The following is a 25,167-nucleotide window of genomic DNA, read 5'->3' on the forward strand; positions in this document are numbered from 1 at the left end:
ATGAAATTGTTTGAATTAAAATATTTTATTGGGTTTTGAAAAATGAGAGAAAAAATTTGAATAAAATATTATAAAGCAAAAAAATTGTTAGAATATAATTGTTTAATATAATTTTTGTTTTAAAATTTGAAAAAGTTATTTCATTTCTTGTGTTTTGTTTGGAAATTGAGAAAATTTGTATTAGGTTTTGTGTTTGGAGAATGATTAGATAATAATTAGATGATTTGAAATAAAAAAATATTTTGTATTTGAGTGATGTTTGGAAAGAAAATATCTAAGAATACATTGTTAACCAAACACGGCATAAATAAACATATAATAGAGAGAGAGAGAGAGAGAGAGAGAGAGAGAGAGAGAGAGAGAGAGAGAGAGAGAGAGAGAGAGATGTCTAGGGATTAGAAAAAGCAGGGAAATTATTATGCCAAATTCATATATATGTCATTTGAAATTTCCACATTTAGCTTGCTATCAGACATGTTTATATATATATTGGAGAAGACTACGTACAATGGCTAAGAAAATGGTGGAACCTAATCTTTTTCAAAAAGAGTACACGAGACTTTTACACTGTAAATATCTAGCATTACTCAAGGGAAAAAATGTTGCTACATTTGGATATGGAAACATTATGTTCCAACAAAGTGAAGACCGAGATGTAAGGTTTTTCTCTAAGATTAAAGTAGAGTTTGTCAGTCCTGTTTTGGGAGTTTTGCTTAATGTCTTAATGAATGGGAAACGTGAAAAGGCTTTAGGGGTTAGGCACTTAGGCTTCTTTGTGCTCTAAGTTTAGTTGGAGCCTGTTATTTTAGTCCTCCCTTTAAGAATAGGCTACATGTGTTTTCTTAAACGGGGGAAAGTTGATACATGCAATAGGAATTAGGTCTATAATACTTGATGTGTTGATCTTCATTGAATATTTGAAATAATTACCTTATAAAATAAAAAAGAAAGAAAAAAAATACAGAATTACTAATGGCCAAGAGAAGTAGACAATAAATATTCACCTCCTAAGGAGGTCTACGACTGCTAGTCAAGAGATTGAGGAGAGGGGCCTAAAATTAGATAAAAAACTGAGAAATTCAAGAGAGAGAGAGAGAGAGAGAGAAATGAGTAAAATATAGAAATTTACGCGTTGTATATGTAGACTTGGAACTTCTTAGACCTCTAAAAATTTTCAAACCTAGAAGGTTGAAATTCGAAGAAAATAGTTTTAAGAATTTTGATTCTAAAAAGGAAAAATATTTAATCACATTAGATACCTTATATCTAAAAAGGAAAACACACATTTCCTTTGATAATGTGTTGTATGGTGGTGTTGAGGTCTCGTTCAACCATTTGTTGAAAAGTTTCAGACTTCGTATGCACTCCCTTTAGCTTAGGTGTTTCTGTACTTGTTGAAACAAACATTTTTAATTTGAGGGCATCCATCTGTTTTTATTTTATCTAGATATGGCCACTCAAAAGCATAATTATCTTCGATACAAAAACATTTCAACTTTCGTAAATTCTTCAGCGAGAGGATCTTCACTAGGGGGAATGCAATCACATCTTTTTTATCTTATCTTCCGACTCTGTGCAGAAATTCATCGAAGATTTTCCAAACTTTCAATCAAGTTGTGTGGAAACAGAGACAACATCTTTGTTTGATTTTCAGTCTCACACGCATTTTGCTCCCATTTCTTTATCAATGTAATCTACCAAAACATAAAAAAGTATGAAGGAGTACATTATCTTTAACAAAAAAATGCCATTTCAAGATAGGCTTGTAGGAGGACATTTTTACACTCAACTTGGATTTGAGCCCATAAATTATCATATTTTCTAATTAAATTACACGGCAAAACATCAATAATTTGATATTGCAATTAACCGACTTTTTTTTTTTTTATTAATAGTCTAATGGAACTCTAAGATCTTTAAGCTCCATTTGGATGTTGAGATGGTTTCATCTCATCCTATCGCATCACATTTAATCTCATCTTAATATCCAAACACCACTCAAACACACATTTTTCAATTTTAAATATTCAACTTTTAATCTAATCACTACAATTTTTCTAAATTTTTCCAAAAAACGCACAAAAATAATTCAATTTTTCCAAATTCCAAAATAAAAATAATATTTTGATAATATTTGAATTTTATAATATTTTTATTCAACATTTTCTCTCTCATTTGTCAAAATTCAATAAAATATCTTAAATCAAACTATTTTACTACCATTTACAAACCATTGCACTATTATTCACATATTTTTCATCTTATCTCAATGTCCAAACAAGACCTAAATGAATAAACACATTTTTTGTTTAATGAAAGTAATCATTTTCTTCTACACATTTTGATTTGATTCATTTTGGTATTTGGCGACCCACTCCCATTTGGTCTCATTATTTTGTTACATTTGTTGATGATTGTTGTCCCTATACTTGGATATATCTCTTATAGCATTATTCTGAATTTGCTCACATTTATAAAAATGTTCACAAAATAATACAAATTCAATTTTCTCGTACAATCAAAATCCTACGTTCAAACAATGTTTTAAAATATGATTACAAATCTTTTCTTGATTTCTTGAGTCAACAAAGAATGCACTCACATTATTCGTGCCCATATACTGGTCAACAAAATAGACAAATAGAAAGAAAAAATCGTCACACTTTAGACATCCTAAGAGCCATTCTCATTTTGAGGTAAGGTTGCTCTAATTGTTGTCTGCAAAATCAATGTGCCTTCTCTTACTGTCCATAATGATATTATTCATCAATGGACGTTGACTGCTTTCATCAATGGAGTTCAAAAATTTGAGGTGAAGGATTGAGGGCTTGGTGACTTATACTTCAAATGTGTAGTTTATGCTGCTCCGGCTAATTAAGCTACTACATGGAATCAAGGTAGAGAGACTTCAAGATATATATAAAAGCTAGCATTAGATGATAACTAAGATCATTATGGCTAAGAGAATTCTTATTGGATTGGCTAAATGTAAATACAAATTTTAACTAATATCACTTGAATTTGTATTTGCCTATTCCTTTCAAATTTAATCCCCACATTGAATTATTCATTTACTCTCTATATAATAATAAAATATTATTAATTTAATAAATTTTTTTATCACATTTTGTAGTTCTACCAATTAAATGTTAATAATAATTATTATTATATTCTAATTAAATTAATATTAAAAACTTATATTTTTTAAGGTCATTTAATGCTAATAACTAAAAATCTTTGATTAAACTCATCTAAAATTCCATATAAATTTCTTAATTACTAACCAAATATCTACATTTTCCATCAAATTATATTCTTTTACCAAAATTTCTTCGCAAACTTTCATCTATCAATTACAGCAACATACTAGTTACAAAAAACACCTACACAAATCTGCACTTCCAACAAGAAATTACCATGTCTAGCAACATACTTGTGCTCACGTCAACAACACATAACAACAGCACAAAAAGAAACACCCAGATTACAACCCAATTCGTACAATACACACATCTTTTATGCTAAATAAAAAAACTCAGATCTATCATACCAGGTTGCAAAAATCATCCATATACTAAGTTACAAAAACCATCCACATAAAATTTGCAATTCCAACAACACATAATAGCATCACAAAACACAGTTTTCAAAGAGTTTCAGCAATGTCGACCAGCCACAAAGGGTGTTCTGAGTAGTACCTGCAAAAACACAGCCATCCATAAATGTTGGCACAGTAGAAAGTATGCAGACTTTAATAAGATAAACAAGATAAACTAAATGAGATAGACTTTAATAGTTTTCTAACTATTAATTTTCTTATAGCCACATATATAAATTCTGCAACTGGTACAAATAACTACCTCATAAAATTAAAAAGAGAGAAATAATACATAATTTCTAATGTACAGGAGAAGTAGAAAATTAGTAGAAAATTCACCTCGTAAAGAGGACCAAGACTGCCGACCAAGATATTGAGAAGATCAGAAATCTAAGATATCTGAAATTCAATAAAAAAAAAAAAGAGTCAAAATTTGGGAATCGGTCAAATATAGAAATTTACCCTTCTGTCCATGCAGGTAGGAAATCCAAAAAGCGAAGTATACTAAATTGTAAAGAAACTGAAATTCAAAAAGAATAATTTTAAGGAACAAAAACATTGAATCACGTGATTGAACCCCTAAAAGCAAAGAGAATCCATATATCAAAACCACGTCGTGAAACTCAATTATTAACTCATAAGACACCTAGCAATTGGAAAATTGATTGATAGTACTCTTGGGTATCTAAAAACTACGTTACTACGAGGTGAATGATATTTAAGTTTTATAATTAATTATATGCATCTCTACTATTACTGAAAGATGATCAACAAATAGTTCAAGTAAAGACTTTACCATTAAGCAATGTTTGTTATAAATTGTAACATACCTTTTCCTTGATGATGTGTTGTATGGTGGCATTGAGGTCTCCTTCTACCATTGGTTGAACAACTTTGTATCCCGTACGCACTCCCTTTAGCTTAGGTGTTTTTGTACTTGTTGAAACAAACATTTTTAATTTGGGGCATCCATTTATTTGTATTATTTCCAGAGATGACCATTCAAAAGCATGATTATCTTCGGTGTAAAAACATTCCAACTTTGGTAAATGCTGGAGAGTGAGGACCTTCACTAGAGGAAATGCAATCACATCTCTATTCTCTTCATCTCCCGGTTCTTTTGCAAGGATTTCTTCCATTTCATTGCAATGAGATACGGCTATGCGCTCTAATTTCACAAGAAGTTTTGCTATGGATGGTGTGAATAAACATTTCAAACTATTACATGTCCATACTTCTAGACGTCTCAAGTAATTGAATCCCTTAATTTCCCGTGGGCCTTTCTTCCATATATGCAACAGCTTCGGTAAATACCTTAATTCCAACTTTGTCAAGTTATTGAAGATATTGCTTTCTTCAGCATTTAGCCCCTCAAGTTCAAATATCACTTCCAATGAATCACATCGAACTGCAAGAAGTTGTTGTAGATTTTCCAAACTTTCAACCAAGTTGTGTGGAAACAGAGACAACATCTTCGTTTGATTTTCAGTCTCACTCACATTTTCCTTCTGATCTTGCTTTGTCAATGTAATCTACCAAAACATCAAAAAGTGTGAAGGAGTATATATAATATTTAAAAAAATGACACTTTCAAGTAGGCTCGTACGTAGTCGTGGGAGGATATTTTTACACTCAACTTCAATTTGAGAACATAAATGACCACATTTTCTAAATTACAAGGCCAAACTAGCAAAATCAATATTTTGTTATTGCAAATAACCGTTTTTTATTTTATTTATAGTCTAATGGAAGTCTGACATATTTAAATGAATTGTCCAAAGTTCCTTCAGGAGCTTTAGTAAAAATATTGATAAAAAAATAAATAAAAAATAATAATTAATGCAATTGTATAAGGAAGTGTCCAAATAACTTACTCTTTTATTTATAGTCTAGTGGAACTCTAGGATCTTTAAGCCTCATTTGGATATTGAGATAGTTTCATCTCATCTCATATCATCTCATCTCAACGTTCAAACATCACTGAAACACATACTTTTCAATTTTAAATTTTTAAATTTTCATCTACTCATTACCTAATCAATACAAATTTTCTAAATTTTCAAACAAAACACAAAAAATTCAATTTTTAAAAATTTCAAAATAAAAATAATATTAAAAAATTAATATTTTGATAATATTTGAATTTTATAATATTTTTATTCAACATTTTCTTTCTCATTTTTCAAAATCCCATAAAATATCTTAACTCAAACTATTTTACTATTATTTACAAACTATTTCACTATTATTCACATATTTCTCATCTTATTTCAACATCTAAATGAGGCCTAAATTAATTTTAGTAAAAAAAAAATATATATATATATATATATATAAAAGAAATAACAAGAATAAAAATAATTAATGCTATTATAGAAGTGTTTCAAAAAAGTTATAAATGAAAAGAATAATAATCCATATAGAAAGTGAATCGTATATGTAGTGCTAATTGGGAGAACCTACCTCAACTGAATCCGTGGAATTATATATGCCAATGTGCCTTGGTAAGCCAATTCCTTTTTGCTCTTTCTCAAACCGAATGTGTTTTGAATTTTTTGCAATATCCAACTGCAAAACTACAGCTTTCTTCAATAGTGAACGAATTGTTTGGTGTTCCTCAAGATCACTTGCATCCTCCATTTTGAGTCCCAAAGTATTTTCAAATAAATATCTCTCAACTCCCCTAGCATAAGATATACCACCAATCTCTATATGAAATCTGAAATCGGAGTGACTGAAGTGCAAATCTTTTGGCAAGCACAAGATACTTGGTACACTGATTTCTAAAACCACCAGTTGACTGGAATAATGTATTAGTTCAGCAAGGCTTGCATTATTATTTGTTACTTCTCCATTTCCCTCCATCGTAGTCGTATATCCCCAATTCTTGAATCCTCCCACGTATAATTCTTCTAGTCGAGATAAACCAGATAATACACCAGCTGCAATTCTTTTTAGAGAATCACATCCCCTCATATCCAGTAATTTTAATCGACTAAGCTTTCCTATTTCCAACGGCAATTCCTCAATCTCTGAATTAGGAAAGCCTAGAATTTCTAGGTTTCCAAGAGTTCCAATTGCCGACACATCTCCTAAGCGACAACTTTGCAGATTCAGCATTCGAAGGTTCTTGAGGATCTTGATTGATAGTGGCAAAGATGTTGAGGAGAAGCAACCTTTTTTCATAGACAACATCTCCAGCTCCTTCATGCCGTTAAAGAAATTGTCTGGGAACGTTTTTGAATGGTTTAAACATGATAGTTGCAAAAGCTGAAGTTTGGGACACTTCAACTCAGTAGGATGCCCTTTCATTTCTTCAAGTAAAAGAGAAATTGCGGTGTAACTATCATATGATCTATCCGTCGGTGGCCAATCTTGGAGTCCTTTGTCCAACTTTACCATAAAACCATTTTCTTCTTTGGATGCAATTGATATGGCAACATCTCGTACAACATCATGCATTTTGATGCATTCGACCTTGTAGCTATTTAACAAGAGATATAATCTTCTAAGATTCTTAACTATTGCGTGTACATATACTCTTGTTTCTTCCACAGTATCCAAGCCTTTAGAAAACCGTTTTGCAACTCCATACCTGACTAAATGTTCAATCGGAACATCATGATCTTCAGGATACAAACAACATAGCAAAAAGCATGATTTGGCTTCATCACTTTTTAAATAGTTGTAACTGAGCTCTATGCTGGAATATACCTTTGAATGCAGACCATTGATATCTAGTGGCCTAGACATTTTAAGTTGTTGAAGTGCGGCTTTCCACTCATTTTTGTCGCTTTTGTTGCTAAGAAGACGTCCAACTATCACAATGGCAAGGGGTAAACGTGCGCATTCCTTCGCAACTTCTTTTGCCATTGAGATTAGATCAGAGGAATTGATACAATCACCAGCCAATTCTTTGAAAAGATTCCACGCTTCTTCCTCAGATAAAAGTTCAACTGGAAAAATCTTCGGTTGAATCCTCATCCCATTGCAACTTTCTTTGTTTCTTGTCGTCAACAAGATTTTGCAACTCTTTTCTTTAGCTGCATGGTAAACTCCAATATCCTCAAGATTAAGTGGTTCCCAAACATCATCCAATATCACAAGAACATTCTCATTCTTATTCTCAGTCAATATTGAATATAATTCATTTGCTCTTCTATGTAAAAACTCTGCTTGAAGTCTCGTATCTAGCGAGTCTACAAGTTCGTCTTGAATCTTTGTCAAACTTGGACTTTGAGACACCGTTGCAAAGGCAACTTTATGGAATAAATTTTCAGATTTCACTCTTCTTTCAATCTCTTTGGCCATTTCTGTCTTGCCGATCCCTCCCATACCCCATAATGCAATCATGTCGATATCTTCATTCTTTAGATCATTCAAAACATTTTGAACTGTTGATTTTCGTGATTCAAAATCCTTAAACCATTGATCTGTAGATGATGATCTTACTTCCCTTGGAGGTGCAGGGTTGTACACCCTATCATATTTTCCACCTTCTTCGTCTAGTAACTTAACGATAGCTCGAGTATTCTTTTGAGCTTTCTTACCCAAGGAATAACGTAGCTTCAAATCAGGACACCAACCATTCAAGCACTTCGTATTAGCTTTGACATCTACTTCAAGGAATTTCTGGATTTCTTCAATTTTTTTCTCCACACTTGTTAGCCAGGTCTTAACTTCACTTGCAACTACTTCCTGATTCCTTCGAGCTCCAATAACAGATTGTTGCACTGCCTCGTTCTTATCAACTATCTTCTGAAATTTCTCTTCAAGAGTTGCAATACTGCTCTTGTACAAAACAAGATAGCCAAACTGTTCTCCGATTGGACCAACTGAGTAGTCTATTATTTTTCCCACGATTGACAAAATGAAATCCATTTTTTCAGAAGTAGTTTTTCTGTTTTTGTATTTTTTTTTTCCTTCTAAAAGCACAAGACAAAATCTGCCTCCTGCCCATTTACCAATCAAAGAAGCAAAACAGAAAAAGAGCAAGTCAAAAATTGGAATATCATAGAAAAAGAAGCTAGTAGATCGATGTCACCACATTGTAAGAAAAGAAGGCTATTATGGCAGGGGACATCTCAACTACCAACACGTTTTTTGTATAAAATTCTCTCGTCAATATACAATTCATTATATTCATAATTCAGATCATGTGGTGGGTATCTAATTCCATTTTCTTTTTGTCTTTTAGTGTAGGCGTCAAGCAGAATACTTTTTCATTATTTGATGATACAATTACTGACAGTTAAATGGTAAATATAGATATATTCTTGTAACGTTTTAACAGTGGTGAAAAGAATAGATCTACGTGATAATGGGAATAATGCAAGTTTTTAAAATAAAATAATATTTATATTTTTAATTTTACACAAATAATCTTACATACTGGAATGTTAGTCATGGAAAATATAAATATTTTAAAAATTCAAAATTCAAATTAAAAATAAAAACTTGATTAAATGAGAGTATGATTTAATACGAATAACATATAATAATAACATTAGCTTCTTAGATCTTCTGATGTGAGTTGCTTCCCAAACTTTAGCTGTGAAAGAACAAGTTATGTATTCCAAATAAAAGCTCTAGAGTTGTGGCTAGAATCATCACTGTGATTAATATTTCTAATAAGTGAGGAAGAAATTAGTACGCACCTCTTAGTTTTGCAAGATCATGAAGAACTCCTCCTTTCAGCGCTTGATCTGTGTTTCCAGCAGTCCCCCTTTCTCATACAGACAACCTCAACCAATCTATCATGAAAAGATAGATCATCTTAACACACCACAAAAGTTGAAGGAAGGTCTATGTATAGACTCAAGGTCATCATTTATTCAACATAAACATCTCATCCTCATTCAACAAAAGACCCAAACAAAAATGAATACAACAAAGTATTTTTAAGCTAAAGTATTTGATCTGATAATTTAAAACCAAAAAGACAATTAATATACTGCAAATATAAATCAAAACTTGATATGGACAAGCGTGACCCTGAAAATAGCATCAATTTGGTATTTTACTATTTTAGATAGTCAATTTCAGACAACCTTACTTTCTAAGATAAATTTAAAAAAAAAATTAAATTATATATTTTTTCAACCTCACGTACCGATTGTACGTGTATTCAAACTTTCTTTTACTCTTTTTTTTTTTTTTCACTTCATTGAAGAAGTTGGATTGAAAATTAATGACGAGTTTTCATGACCAATCATTTCCTTTTGTCTTGTAGTGTCGGTTGCAGAATACCTTTGTCGACAGTGTTCAATGCCACTTTTCGATTATTTCATCGGAGATTGATGCATGATACACTTTAATTTATGGAGCCGATTTTAAAAGTATTTTCAAGGTAACGTTAACACACATATATCGTGAATAAGTAATTAAAAATTAGTTTGTGACCAATTAAAAGTAATTTATTGGATGCATTAATAAGTGAGGATGAAATTAGTAAGAACCTCTTAATTTTGCAAGATCAACTACTTCTTTCAGCTCTTCTGAGTTTTCAATATTCTCTTTTTCTCAGACGGACAACCTCAGCCAATCTATCATCTGCAAAAAAAAAAGGTAAAAGTGTAACTTCGAGCCCACAATTTGCAAAAAAACTTTAATGATGAAATACATAATAAATTTGTTAGCCACACTTTTTGTCGGTCAGATAATGTGGTGGATATCTAATCCCATTTTCTTTTGTGTTTTAGTGTTGGCATCCAGTGGAATACTTTCCTGAGTCGACAAAAACTCTCAACAAATAAAATCATCTCCGGATCCCCAACACAACATGCTTAATACACTAATAAAACAAAATTATGAGAATTAAAAATATTTCGTCTCTTCGACAATAAGACAGAGGTTATACGAGAATACAACTCAAATTTCATTAAAAAAAAAAAATGTTTTCTCAAATGAGAGAGAATACAAGGAGGACAGCTTTCCAAATCAATCGTGTCCTCATAAAAGCCTAGAGCATTCTTAGCAACTAAATAGCTGCTCTTCTAATGTGAGTTGCTTTTCCAAATTCTATTATTGAATTCAAAGTTTCAAATTTTATATAATTATATATTTACGTATAGATTTTAAAAATAACAAATTATTTCAAATATAAAAGAGTTCTAAATTTAAGTTGTCTATATAATAAAATCAAGCACATCAACAAGTCAAATATGAGCAAGAAAGGAAATAACCTCACAAATAAAACTCTTAAATTAATTTTATAAATCTCTTGATAAAATTCAAAATTGAATTGAGACTCAAAATTAATCTTTTCTCATAAAGTATCAAATTGTATTTTCTGCATGTGCATGATATATTTGAAAGTTATAACTTTGAAATTTGAAATTTTTAAAGATGATTGATTGTCATCTTTCACATGTACATGACATGATTAAAAAATTGAATTTTGAAAATTTAAAATATGATTGATTGTCATATTTCACATATGCTTATTTTGTTTGAAAATTATAAAAAAGATTGATGCTCTTTTTGACATATGCAAAAGGTATAGATGATTTTATTTGAAAATTTTGAAAAGTAAATAATGTTCCTTTTGTCATATGCGAAAAGTAAAATATTAAGTTTGAAAATTTTGAAAAGTGATTATACTCTTTTTGACATATACAAAAGATATATATATATATTTTTTTGAAAATTTTAAAAAGTAAATAGTACTAATTTTGTTATATGTAAAAAGTAAAAAGATTATATTTAAAAATTTTGAAAAATGAATAATATTTTTTTTGACAATTGCAAAAATGAGAAACTTTTATTTGAAATTTTGAAAAATGAGTAGTGCTTCTTTTTGACCTGTAAATCTTTTTACATTTGAAAATAAGGTCTTATATGCCTATAAATAGCTCAATTGAAATCTTCAAATTTACAACAACAACATACACGCATAAATTGTAATTTTTACAACATTCATTGAAAACTTTCAATATCTTTTCTCTAAGTATTTAGCCTTAACCTTTGTTCATTTTAAGAATGATATCCCGTATTTTAGTATATTTTTATTGAAGAAGTATTTTAATTGAATTAAAATATTGATACTTTTGTTTTAAATTTATCAGATTTTTAATTGGATTTATTTTATGATTTTTTTAAGTTGTGAAATTTATTTTGATGTGCTTTCTTAATATTAATTATTGTTTTGTGTTTAAATTACTTTTTAATTTAATTAGTTTATTTTTGGATTTTAAATTATGTTGTTAATTTTTACTAATTATTTCTTTTATTTTAGCTAGATACTGTGTTTAAATTATTTTATTCAATTTACTGCTTTTAAAATTGTTTTTCGTTGGATGAGTTTCATGACCTAAGATGTGAGGATTAGACCTCATTTCTTTTCCTTATCTTTTCTTTTTTCTCTTTTCATTTTTCCCCCTTTTCTTTTTTTTACTTCTTTCTTTTCTTTCTTCTCAATTTTCTCCAGTCTCTCTCTCTCTCTCCTCCCGCGCGACAGCTCTCTCCTCTTTTCCCTTTTTTTTTTTTTTGTCCCACTGTAGCGTCGCCGTCCGTCGGCCCTGCTTCTCACCGCCCCTCCCATCCTCTTCCCCACCTACCGGCATCCATCCTCTTTCATTTTCAGACCACCCAGTGCCGCCGATAGCCACCACGAGCCTCTCCAAGCCAAGGCGTCCATTTGCTCTAGCGTTGCCGTCGCTCCACCTCTAGTTAACATTTCTTCACCATTTCATCACTAACCTCTTGCTGCCCTAACCCATCTATTTCTAGCTATGATTCGTCATCAAAGCAACCATCGCGAGCTAAAATCTGATTGGGCCATTTTTTACTTCCACTGCCATTTTCACCACCACCCACGACCAACCACCACTTCTACTAGCTTCACCAACACCTCTAAACTTTTCCCTATCAATTCCAAGTCTTAGTTTGTCCCTATCAAAAGTTGGTATTTTGAGACCCAAGGCCGTAGTGTGATTTGCACTATTACATTGCCTTGCCTGATCCTTTGAAAAATATTTTATAACACTATAAATATTTTCCAAACTTCCTTTAAGATTTAAATATATTTTTGATTTAACAATACATTGTATTTTGTTGTGTTTTAGTTGGTTATGCCGGGTTGAGTTCGAGGAGTCAGGGGTTGGTTGGATTGGAGGATGAAGATATTTGTGTGATTGGTTGATGTTGGAATTTGTTGGTTATTAAATATTGGTTTCATGTCATACATTACATAGTGCACGCATATTCATGTTTGTAAAATGAAAAGTGAGTTTTTGCATAATTGCATGCATGATCATGTGTTGGAAATAAAAACTGAATTTTCATGTGATAAATGATTTTGGGTATATTTGAAATGAATGGATTGAACGATTTGAGTCAGAGATACTGTAGGGATGGTGGTAAGCAGGGACGGTAATAGAGTCCCACCAGCGATTCCCGCATACAGTGCAAGCGTAGGGATGGTGGTAAGCAGGGATGGTGGTAAAGACCCGCCTATGATTCCCGTCTACAGGCGAAGTTGTAGGGATGGTGATAGAGTCATGCCTGTGATTCTCACCTACAGTGCTCTGATAGTTTGGTTAATGGGCAATTTTCTAGGAAAATGTCGAGATTGAATTTTTGGGCCAAAATGGGATTTTGGTGTGTGTGGAAAATGTGGATTTTCGGACCTCATGTATATAGCATCATGTTCATGCATATTGTTGTTGCTTAATGTATTTTTATCTTGTGAACTGTATGGATTATTACTTATCTATGGTACCATCTTTTGTACCTTAGATTTTGATGCAAACGACGAGGAAGTTAAACTTGAGGATGCTGCTTCGTTGGAGGAGTGATCGGGGATTACTCTCTTATGAGTTGTGACTTATTTCTCAACTTTAGTTATTACTTTTGGTTTGTATTATATTTTTACTTGTTATTTGTAATATTTATAGTACGTTTGTTTTTAAGCGAGTTTGTATTTAAATAAATTCTGGTACTTAGTCGACTGACTTTATTATTTTGCTGCGTTCTTTGTTGTACACGTATTGTATTTACACACACTTAACACGTGGCGATGAGATGTGTGACTGGTATTGTCATCATCCAGGATGCCTCGATTCCCGAGTTTCAGTATTTGGGGGGTCGGTGGCGTCACAAAGAGATATAGTTTGCACTGTAGTGTTCTTATTTCACTCATTGAATAATATTTTCTGATAACCTATCAATTATCTGCTTTTGTATTAGTAAAAATGTGTGTATAATCCTTGTGCATATAGAATGTATTCTACACAGGAAATAATTGAATCACTAAGTGTAAAGTGATTGTAAGTGTAGAGGGTGTTCTACACAGATTCTTTGTAGTGGTGTTGCTCAAAAGTGTAATAAGTTTCTATTTCCACCTGAAAGAGGTTGAATAGTGAATTTGGGAGTCCTCAAGGGGTAGCTTGAGGCGAGGATATAGGCAGTGAGACCAAACCTCGTTAAAATACTGAGTTTGCTTCTCTCATACCCTTACTCGTTTTATTTACTGTTGCTTCGTATTGTGTTCATATTTTATATTGTATATTTGGTTTATAATTGTGAATTTTTAAAATCAACACAATTCACCCCCTCTTGTGTTAGTTATCAGAGCAAAGACTGTTTTGTAAGACTATCTTTTGAGTTAAGATCTTATATTTAACATTACAGGTACATTTGGTAAAAGCCAATCTAACAGGTGGCATCTACTATTTTACAAAGATAATTACATATTATGAAAAATTAGAATGAGAATTTTCTTTCAAGCTCAAGGTCAAGTATTTGAAAATGCGTTGTAAATAAACCTTATATTCTAACAAAAGTAAAGGTCAAAAAAGAAGAAAAAGAGGTGGATCGTGAAGATCAGAGAATTTTAACGTTGAATTCAACGGCTATAAATCTCTTATATCAACAGGAACAAGTTCAATAGAATAATAACTTACAAGGCGGTAAAGGAAACTTAGGATACATTGGAAGTTACTTATGAATGAACTTTGTAAGTCAAAAAATCAAAAATTTATATTTTTACTCATGATTATGAAATGTTTAAAATGAATGATGATGAATCTATTTCTAGTATATACATTCGTTTCACTAACATCATAAACAGCTCGACAACTCTTGGCAAAATCTATTCTAACGTGAAGATAGTAAGAAAAATTTTCAATTCTCTGCCAAAATATTAGGAATCAAAAGTGACAACAATTCTTGAAACTAAAGACTTTAAGAAACTCGAAATAAATGAACTTATCGGGTTATATATCATCCATAAGTACACACTGAAACGAAGTGAAGATGAAAGAAAGCCAAAAAAGGGATTGACACCTAAAGTTGTTCTTCATAAAAGGGAAAATGATGAAAATGAGGAAATTGATGAAAAAGACGAAGAAGTTTCGATGATAACAAGGAGAATTAAAAGATTCTTAAAAAAAAATAAAGCTCAATCATGAAAATCTTTTAAAATATTTTTCAAGAAAGATATAAATAAAAATAACTTGTTAATTTGTTATAAATACAATAAACATAAACAAATTAAAAATAATTTTTGCATGCATTAATAAGTGAGGAGGAAATTAGTAAGCACCTCTTAATTTTGCAAGATCAGCTCCTTCTTTCAGCTCTTGATCTGGGTTTTCAGCTTTCCTCCTTTCTCAGACGGACAACCTCAACCAATCTATCCTTTGCGAAAAGAAAGACACAAGTGTCTGACTCTGAGGTTGTAGTCATGTTTTTGTAACTCTGAGCTCACAGTTTACAAAATTTTAATGACGAAAAATAAACAATAAATTTCTTAGCCACAATTTTTGTGGATCAGTAAAGCAAGGGACGCGGACTTTGATAATTTAGATCATGTGGTGGGTAATGGGTATCTAATCCCATTTTCTTTTGTCTTTTAGTGTCGGCGTCTAGCGTAATACTTTTCTACTATTTGATGATACAATTATTGATAGTCAAATGGTAAATATAGATATTCATTCTTGCAACGTTTTAACACTAGTGAAAGGAATAGATCTAGTACGTGATAATGGGAATAATACAAATTTTATAAAATAAAATATTATTTATATTTACAATTTTATGCACATAATCTTACATACTAACATGTTAATCATTAAAAATATAAAACTTTTCAAAATTCAAAATTCAAATTAAAAATAAAAAATTGATTAAATATTAAATAAGACTATCGTTGAATAGGAATAACATATAATATTGATAATATTCTTTTATAAACTATATAGGAACAACGGTAGTATATATTGCCTATATATTATCTTCCACTTTGCTTGGTCTGCTTCAAAAAATAAATAAATAAATAAAAAGAAGACTCCCCGGCCCGTAAGTGAACTGCCATAATTATTTTTTCTTTTGGACCATTTTGTTGAATCTTATGTAAAGGAAAAATCAAAAGGTGCCGATATTTTAGTCCATACCATTCTTATCGATATCTATGGAAAATACAATACTTGTCTCAATCATCCGAAGCCGCTTTCAATCATTTAAAATTGGACCCCCCTTTCATAAGTGAGATGTGGTCTGAATAGAGTTAGATCTTTCCTGAATAACTCCCAACAAATATATCAGCAGATAAATCAGGAGAATTAAAAATATTTTATCTCTTCGACAATAAGAGAGGTTTTACGAGAAATTTAAAATTAACGCTACAACTCAAATTTCATCTAAAAAAATAGCCAAAAAAAGATAGCTCTTGGTATTTTTTTTGTTTTATTTTTGTTTTTGTTTTTTTTTTTTTTTTGTTTTTTGTTTTGGAAAGAAGACTACTTTTTATGTCTTTAATTATTTATTTTTCTTTCTTTTTTCTGAATAAGTTAAAATTAACTAAAATTAAAAATATGGTAAGAGGGGGGTGGCGGATCTCAACATTAAAAAAAAAAAAAAATCTATTCATCATCTCTTTTCTCGTCATCATGTCATCATCTCATAATGTGACATTAGATGACAAGTTCACAATTAAAATATAATAAATAAACTCCAATCATTTACTATCAAAACAAAGAGTTACAATGCAAAATATAATAACAAACGAAAAAATAAAACCAAAATATTTTTGCCCCATATTTCCTATGTGGAAAAGGATTTATCACCTCTGTGGATTAGGTTTTATGCTAATTATGTTACTGATCTACTAGATCTTTAGACAGGCAAGCTCTTTGGGACTAATCGTAAGATTGGACATATGTTCAATCTCTCTTTTTTGCAGATTCCCTCCCATGCATCTACACACGTTACTACTCTCACTACTTTCTCCAATTTATGGCATTATGGATTGGGCAATGCCTCTTTTCCTTGTGTTCAAGCTTTAGTCTCTGAAGGTCATCCAGGCCGTGCATTTGAGTCTTTTGATTGTGTTTCATACCAATTTAATTGAAAAATAAACACATTTTTTATTTAATAAAAGTGACTTTGTTTTCTACACCTCTTGATTCAATTCATTTTGGTATTTGGAAACCCGCTCTCATTTCCACATAGGGGGCTGGGATCTCGTCATTTTGTTACTTTTGTTGATTATTATTATTATCCCTATACTTGGATATATCTTTTATATTATCGTTTTGAATTCGCTCACATTTGTCAAAACTTTCACAAAATGGTACCAAATTAGTTTTCTCGTACTATCAAAACCTTTCATTCAAGGAATGTCATGAAATATAATGACAAATAGTTTCTTAATTTCTTGATAAAAAAGGAATACTCTCACATTATTCGTGCCCATATACTACACAACAAAATGGACAAATAGGAATACTGTCACATTTTAGATATTGTAAGAGTCATTCTCATTTATGCTTCTATTCCTAAAAATCTTTGAGGTAAGGCTGCTCTAATTATTGTCTACAAAATCATTCATGGTTTGGATAAAAAAAAAATGGTGACTGTTTACATCGATGGAGTTCAAAAATTTGAGGTGAAGGATAAAGGGCCTGGCGACTTGTAATTCAAATGTGTAGTTTATGCTGCTCCGGCTAATTTAAACTACTACATGGAATCAAGATGGAAAGACTTCAAGATATGTAATAAGTGTTAGATGAAAATTAAGATCTGTATGCTACATGAGATTGTAAGTTGAAATATAAACTATCATGTGGATTGAAAAGCAAACCCAGGGTTTGTAATTGCTTAGCGTCTAGTTACTAAACAAGGAGGCCTTTACAAAGTTTGCGACCAATTTTAAAACGTATTTTTTGTTTTTTGGCATTCATTTACTAATAATTAACACATTTTTAAAAAGTATTTTCCCTAAATATCAAGTTATTAAAAAGTTTGTGACCAATTAAAAGTAATTTATTGGATGCATTAATAATTTTGGAAGAAATTAATAAGAACCTCCTAATTTTGGAAGATCAATGACTTCTTTCAACTCTTATGAGTTTTCAGCATTCCCCCTTTCTCATAACATTGTTAATGGAATAGCCAAACATAAAAAAATATCTTTAAATGCATAATAAGACATAAAAAATTATCACATTGGATTATCCAAAGCTTTGCTACAGTAGCTTTTAGTTACAATAAATCCAAAACTAAAACTAAATTTGATAGATACTGTACATATATCAAATACTTATTTTATTATTTTTTATAACACTCTCTCTTCTCTCCATCGACAACTATAAACTTCCATCAGTTTTTATTACCCAGATGACTAACACAAGAGGAGGTTGAATTGAGTTGTATTTAAAAATTAACAATTATAAATCAAATACACAATATAAAATATAAACAAAATACGAAGTAGCAATAAATATAAAGAGTAAAGGTATGAGAGAAGCAAACTCAATATGTTAACGAGGTTCGGCCCCACTGCCTACGTCCTCGCCTCAAGCTACCCCTTGAGGATCCCCAAATTCATTATTCAATCTTATTCAGGTGGAGATAAAAACCTGATACACATTTGAAAAACACTGCTATAAAGGATCCGTGTAGAACACCCTCTACACTTGCAATCACCTTACACGTGATAATTTGACTTTTCGTATGTAGAACATTTTCTACACGCATAAGGATTATACACACTATTTTACTGATACAAGAGCTGATAGTGGGTAGGTTATCAGATAATACTTCTCAATGAGTGAAATAACAATAGTACAGTGCAAACTATATCTCTCTCAAAATGAATAAAGGGGTTAAGGCTCAATGCTTATATAATAGAGAATGAAAGCTTTGAATGAATGTTGTATGCTCTTGGTGTTGTAAATTTGAAGCTCTCAAATGATCTATTTATAGGTATATGAGACTTCATATTCAAATTTAAAAAGATTCACATGTCAAAGACAATTTCATTCACTTTTCAAAAAATTCAAATAAAAGTTTCTTCTTTTTCATTTGTCAAAGACAACATCATTCACTTTTAAAAAATTTCAAACCTAATCTTTTTACTTTTCGCATATGACAAAATGAGTACACTTTACTTTTCAAAATTTTCAAACAAAATCATATACATTTTGCATAAGTCAAAAAGAGCATCAATCACTTTTGAAAATATTTAAATAAAGTATGCACATGTGAAAGATGACAATCAATTATTTTTAATATTTCAAAATTTTCAAATAAAATCATCTAACTTTTGAATAAATCAAAAAGAGCATCAATCACTTTTGAAAATATTCAAATAAAGCATGCACGTGTGAAATATGACAATCAATCATCTTTAATATTTTCAAAATTTAGAAATATGACAATCAATTATCTTTAATATTTTCAAAATTCAAACGTTTAATCATGCAATCTCTTTAATACAATCAATCATGCACATGTAAGAGATGACAATCAATCATCTTTCAAAATTTTCAAATTTAATTTTCAAAATATTCATACACATGTGGAAATTGTGTTTTACTGCTTTATGATAAAATATTAATTTTGAGCCATAATCCTAATTTCGAATTTTTAAGAGATTTACAACATTACTCTATGAGTTTTGATGTGAACTTGTTTCCTTCTTGCTCATGCTTAATTCCTTGATGTGCTTGACTTCATTGTGTAGATAACTTAAGCTTGAGATTTCTTTATTCTTTGAATTTATTTGTTATCATAAAAATCAATGTGTAGATATATAATTACACGAAACTTAAACTTTGGGTTCAACAGTTTCTTAAATTAAATAGTAAAATATAATAAAATAAAATAAATTAATAATTAATACTTAAAATATGAGAAAAAAATAAATTAATAATTAAAAAAATTAAATATTTTTTAAATTATTAATTAATCATTACTATATAATAAATAGATAATCTAATATGGAGGTTTGATATAAATAATTAAAATTAAATTCATCTTATATTATTTTATTGTTATATAATAAAAAAATAAATATTTTAATGTAAAAATTTATATAGATAGAATAATTAAAATCTAAATTAATTTTATATTCTTCAACATTATCTTTTACATGTGAATAATTTATTAACCATGCTCTCAGACGGAGAACCTCAGCCAATCTATCCTCTGCCAAAAGTAAGACAAAAGTGTCTAACTCTGAGGTTGTAGTCATGTGGTAGTAACTCCGTGCCCACAATCTGCAAAAATTTAATGATGAAATACATAATAAATTTCTTAACCACACTTTTTTATCGGTTAGTCAAGCAAAGGACAAGGACTCGATAATTCAGAGCATGTGGTGGATATCTAACCCCATTTTCTTTTGCCTATATATTATCTTCCAGTTTGCTGAATTGGTCTAGACTCCTCGCAAGTGAACTACCATAATTATTTACATTTATTTATTTATTTATTTTGGACCATTTTGTTGAATCTTCTGTATAGGAAAAATGAAAAGGTGCCGATATTTTAGATCAGCATAGCATTCTTATCTATATCTTATGGAAAATACATTAGTACTTGTCTCAATCATCCGAATTAGCCACTTTCAATCAATTAAAATTAGACCTCCCATTTTGATAAGTTAGATCTGGTCCGGATAGAGTTAGATCTTTCCTGAGTGGACAATAACTCCCAACAAATATATCATCCAGATCCCAACACAACATCCTTAAAAAATTAATAAAACAAACTTATGAAAATTAAAAATATTTCATCTCTTCGACAATAATATAGAGGTTATACGAGAAAAATTAAAGTTAACGCTGCAACTCAAATTTCATCCCAAAAAATAACAAAAAAAAAAAAAAAAATCCCAAATTGTACTGAATAAATCCCGAATGGCCAAAAATGGTCATTATGTTATTGAACTTAACACATAAGATAACAACTATACGAATATTCAGCTCTTATTTTCATTTTCATTCAAAAAGTTTTATTTCTTTGAAAAATTTTTGCTCTTATTTTAGAAAAGTTTATAACATCTCTCGTTACCTAAGTTTTGCTTTGATAGCATCATGTAACAACCGTCCTTGTGGTGGGACTTTTAAAAAATGACTTTAGAAAAAAAAAAAAAATTCTTTCCATTCCCAAAATATAAAAGATTTCTTAGTTAAAAATAAAAACTTACATTTACAAATCTAAAAGAGACGTCTGCAGCGGAAAATCATTAGATTAAAAATATAAAGTCTATTTACAAAATGGGTTTCAAAGATTACAAAGGGGCCTAGGCTTCTGTCACCATTTCCTTGGGCCTTGTCTGTCTTGATACTTCGTCCTCGTTTTATTTCTAGGTGGGCCACACATAAAAATAAAATGAGTCAAATACTTAGTAAGTACTATTTTATGCTATAAAAATATAAGAACATATGTTTTCATTCATGCATTCTCACTCATATACATACTTTACATAAAACGTTTTTTTTTTTTTTTTTTAATATTACAAGGTTGGGTTTTTCTTTTAAAAAAGGTTTTCATTCCTCAAAACATTTTCCCACCGTACACTTTTATTCACAAAACTAAAACCTTTCATGCATACAATTATTTTATCACTTTCCTCTAGTTAGTACACACTATTACATCCCGTGTATTGGACTTAGCAGTTTTTTAAACCTGATTTTGCCCGTGGCCTTGGGTTGGGAATCTCACAGTCATGGAACAACACTGGGTTCACTACTAGTACCACTTACTTGGCATTGTAATCCACCCACACTACAAGAAAAAGCGTTTTTTCCCAAAGAGGATTTTCGTGGGCAAAACTATGAATTTCGTGGGAAAAATTATATATTCACAAATTTTTTCCGTGGGAAGTTCGTGGCATATAAGTCACCAGAAAAAGTATTATCTCCCACGAAAACATTAATTCGTGAGAGAAAGATACTTTTCCTCACGGTGCATTCCGTCACAAGAGCCTTCCAACACTCGTGGCAAAAGGCAATTCAATTTCTTTATGGCTCATGGGAATTGGATACTTCCCACGAGAGGTTTGTTGTTATTAGTATTTCCCACGAATGATTTCCGTGGGTAATTTCTGGTGACATACGTTTGTGCTACAGGTTGTATGTTTTGACCCCACCGAATTTCTTCGTGGAAACTGTGTAAAGCCCATGAACGGTTATCGTGGATAAATATGAATTTCATCAGAAGAGATTTCATTTTTCACCACACACAATACTAATGGAAAATATGTAATCTCCAGAAAATTCTTTGCATGAGATATACTTAATTTGACAAGGAGGTGCCTCGTGGCAAATAGGTTTAATTTAAGGAAGATTGCTACCTTTTTTCACCAACGTTTTTTCCTGAGTAGAAGTGTAAAAGGGAGTTTTTTATAATGTACATTTTGCAACAATTTGTTTCATACTTTTCAAAAAAACCTATTTTATGACTTCAATTTGGTGAGATTCTAAGGAAAATATACTACAAAATACAGTTAGATAAACTATAACATAATGTATAATTCAACATTTACAACATTGGATCATGTTCCACTATCCATTTGGCTAATTGGAAATACCTTACAAAATGTTTATAAATTGGAGAATGACAAGAGGGCCGTGATCAGCATGAAAAGGATTATAATCCATACTAAAGAAACTTGAACCCATATTACAGTTATATTTACTTTCCAATTGCACACAACTTGGCTCCAAATAATCTTCCATGATAGCTTCATGAACATTCTTGTATTATATTCATGTGAACTTGATCTGCCCAGATGAACAAATGACTTTGTTTCCTCTTGTGCACACATTTCAGATGGCTGAGAGCATTGGCAATGGCCTCGCCATTGCCAAATGCAAGTTCAAAATGACTACAATTCTGCAGAAATTGCTCAGCAACGGCCTCGCTATAGATAGGAAGTTTGACATAAGTGATACAGTAAATCTAAAGACCTCTCCATGTTTGGCGAGACCCTGTACAAAGACCAAATAATTTTTTATTTGTTTTCTACTACATGCCCCAGTCATTTCCCTCAGTTTTTCGTTGCAGATCGCTTTCCTCTCTTTCTTTTCTTCTTTCTTTTCTTTCTCTCCCGAAGCTTGGGTCTTTTTCAACCCATCGCCGTCCTTCAACCAGTAACTCCAAATCTCTCTAACGGTTGCCGTCGTTCCCTTGCTCGGCAAGGTAAGTCTCTCTTCCTCACTCTTCTCTCCCTCGTCTCTGTTGAAGCCGTCATTATGCATCCCCCTTCTCCAAATAGATTTTAATTTTATCTCCTCTTCTGAGAAATGACTCTCAGAAATCTCTTCTAGCTTCTGACTAGCTTCTGAGAAATCTCTTAAAATGTGGCTCAGCATGTTTTTGAGAACCTTTAGGAACAGATCAATAATATTATGAAGATTCCAGCCTCATGCTTGCTCTTATTGTATATTTTGAAAATTTGTAGTGTCCTGGGCACGGACTAGGAGACACCATAATATTTTGAAGGTTCTAGCATGCTTGCTCTTATTGCTCTTATTGTTTATTAAAGAGTTGTGTCATGTATATTTTTAAAATTAAAGAGCAAGAATTAGAAATTGGAAGAATAAGAATGCTTGTTGGGTTAAGCGAGTAAATGAACCCTGAAAGAATAAAAAAATTTGTGGTTAGAAAATTTGTGAAGTAACTTGTATTTTGGAAGTGTTTGTGGGCTATTTATGCTGATTGTATTTTGGATATGTTTGTGGAAAGGAAAATCTGAATGGAAGCAACTTTTTGTGTCATTTATTAAGGCTGAATTAGTGTCTTTGTTATTCATTGGATTTATGACTTGAGGCTGAATTTATTAACTCCAGATTCTGGATTTGTTATTCATTTATAATTCCAGATGCTAGATTTATTAAGGCTGAATGTATGGATTTATTTTGGTTGTTTCTCCATTCTAGCTTCTAGGAACTTGCATTGTCATACAGGAGCTTGGATTTATTATGATGTGTACGTCCATGCATTGTCATATAGGAGCTTGCATTTGTCTAGTTTATTCACAAATCAAGTATTTGAGATCAAATTCTAGAGCAATGAGCTCAATATAAATAAATATATATATATTTATATAAGTTAATATATATATATATATATATGTATATAAATGAGTGTGTGTGTGTGGATGTCAGATAAGTCAAGGAATTGGAGTCAATTTGTTTGGTTTTCTAGCTGCCTTCAATTAAAACGTATAATATTCCACAATGTTATACCGTGTTTAGAATGAAACTGCTGGCTATTAAATCAAGCACTAGTGATAGGTTCTCAACATTAAAACAACAAAAAAGGAAATCATAAATATAACCACATTTTAATGAGTACTACAATACACCACAAGGTGTTTCCATATTCAAGAAAGTAAATTATGCTCGGCCATGCATATTCCAGAAGTGCTCGATAAGGTCGGCTTGGAGTTGAGAATGAGTGACTCTATCTCTAATACGATGATGTTGGGCAATGAACTCCATGAATTCAAGTATATTATCACGTGAAATTGGCTCAGATGGAGTATCATCATTGGCTTCATAATTGAATTGGTCAGCCCCAAGATATAGATGACGTTCATCTTCAACGATCATATTGTGCAAGATAATGCATGCGTACATAATATCTTTTATAACTTCAAGTTGGAAATACTGATGTGAACCCCAATCGACTCGCTTTGAGACCCAAAAACAATATTGGAAAAACAAACCCAAGAACGCCAAAATCAAATCTATGGATGGAGAATTTAGACCCATTGAGATCTCGTTTCAAGAACCTAGATTATATTAAAATCTAGACCCAATGAAATCCCGTCTCAAGAACCCAAATTACAAGGAGGAACGCCACAAAGGTTGTGATTTACCTTTGATAAGTTCAAGAGTTCAATTAAGAACAAGAGGAGAAAACTCACTCACAATAAAAATTCAATAAAAAATGTCTTACCTCAAATGAGGCTACAAGTGGTTTAAATAACAATCCCTAAAAAACTTAAGTGAGCCGCGGGTACTGTAGCGTGAACAGTGCCACGCTACAGTAACTTCTAAAACCCTACTTCACATAAATTAATAACCTTCCAAATATACCATTGGCCAAAATACAAGGCCTTTCCAAAAACCATAGTTCATTAGAAATAAGAAATATGTGTGGGCTGACATCTTCAAGCCCACTTATTCTAAACTAATAAAATAAGCTCTTTTAATGAAATAAATAAGTCCAAGGCCTTCAATAACAATAGATCCAAGTCGTGTCTTCCGTAGTGTATCACATGGATGAAAACTGGATCTCCTCCTCTCAAGCCCATGTTGAATGTTGGGCTC

The 25,167-nt window shown here is 31.2% G+C and overlaps 1 protein-coding gene across 2 annotated transcripts; it reads right to left on the bottom strand.

Annotated features, from left to right (window-relative positions):
• Positions 1-3,276: 3,276 nt before the first annotated feature.
• LOC122299083 (probable disease resistance protein At4g27220) lies at positions 3,277-15,354 on the bottom strand. 2 transcript variants are annotated; one of them, XM_043109006.1, is made up of 7 exons: positions 15,144-15,354; positions 10,057-10,150; positions 9,256-9,351; positions 6,062-8,550; positions 4,429-5,130; positions 3,938-3,997; positions 3,277-3,698 (listed from the first exon to the last, which is right to left on the bottom strand). In XM_043109006.1, the coding sequence occupies exons 4-6, from the start codon at positions 8,477-8,479 to the stop codon at positions 3,989-3,991; spliced, it is 3,129 nt and encodes a 1,042-aa protein (XP_042964940.1). In that variant the 5' UTR covers positions 8,480-8,550; positions 9,256-9,351; positions 10,057-10,150; positions 15,144-15,354; the 3' UTR covers positions 3,277-3,698; positions 3,938-3,988. The 2 variants fall into 2 exon arrangements, with proteins under 2 accessions (XP_042964940.1, XP_042964941.1); XM_043109007.1 differs by lacking the exon at positions 10,057-10,150.
• Between the last annotated feature and the right edge of the window lie 9,813 nt (positions 15,355-25,167).

This window comes from Carya illinoinensis, chromosome 16, assembly GCF_018687715.1.
Source record: "Carya illinoinensis cultivar Pawnee chromosome 16, C.illinoinensisPawnee_v1, whole genome shotgun sequence".
Lineage (NCBI taxonomy): Eukaryota > Viridiplantae > Streptophyta > Magnoliopsida > Fagales > Juglandaceae > Carya > Carya illinoinensis.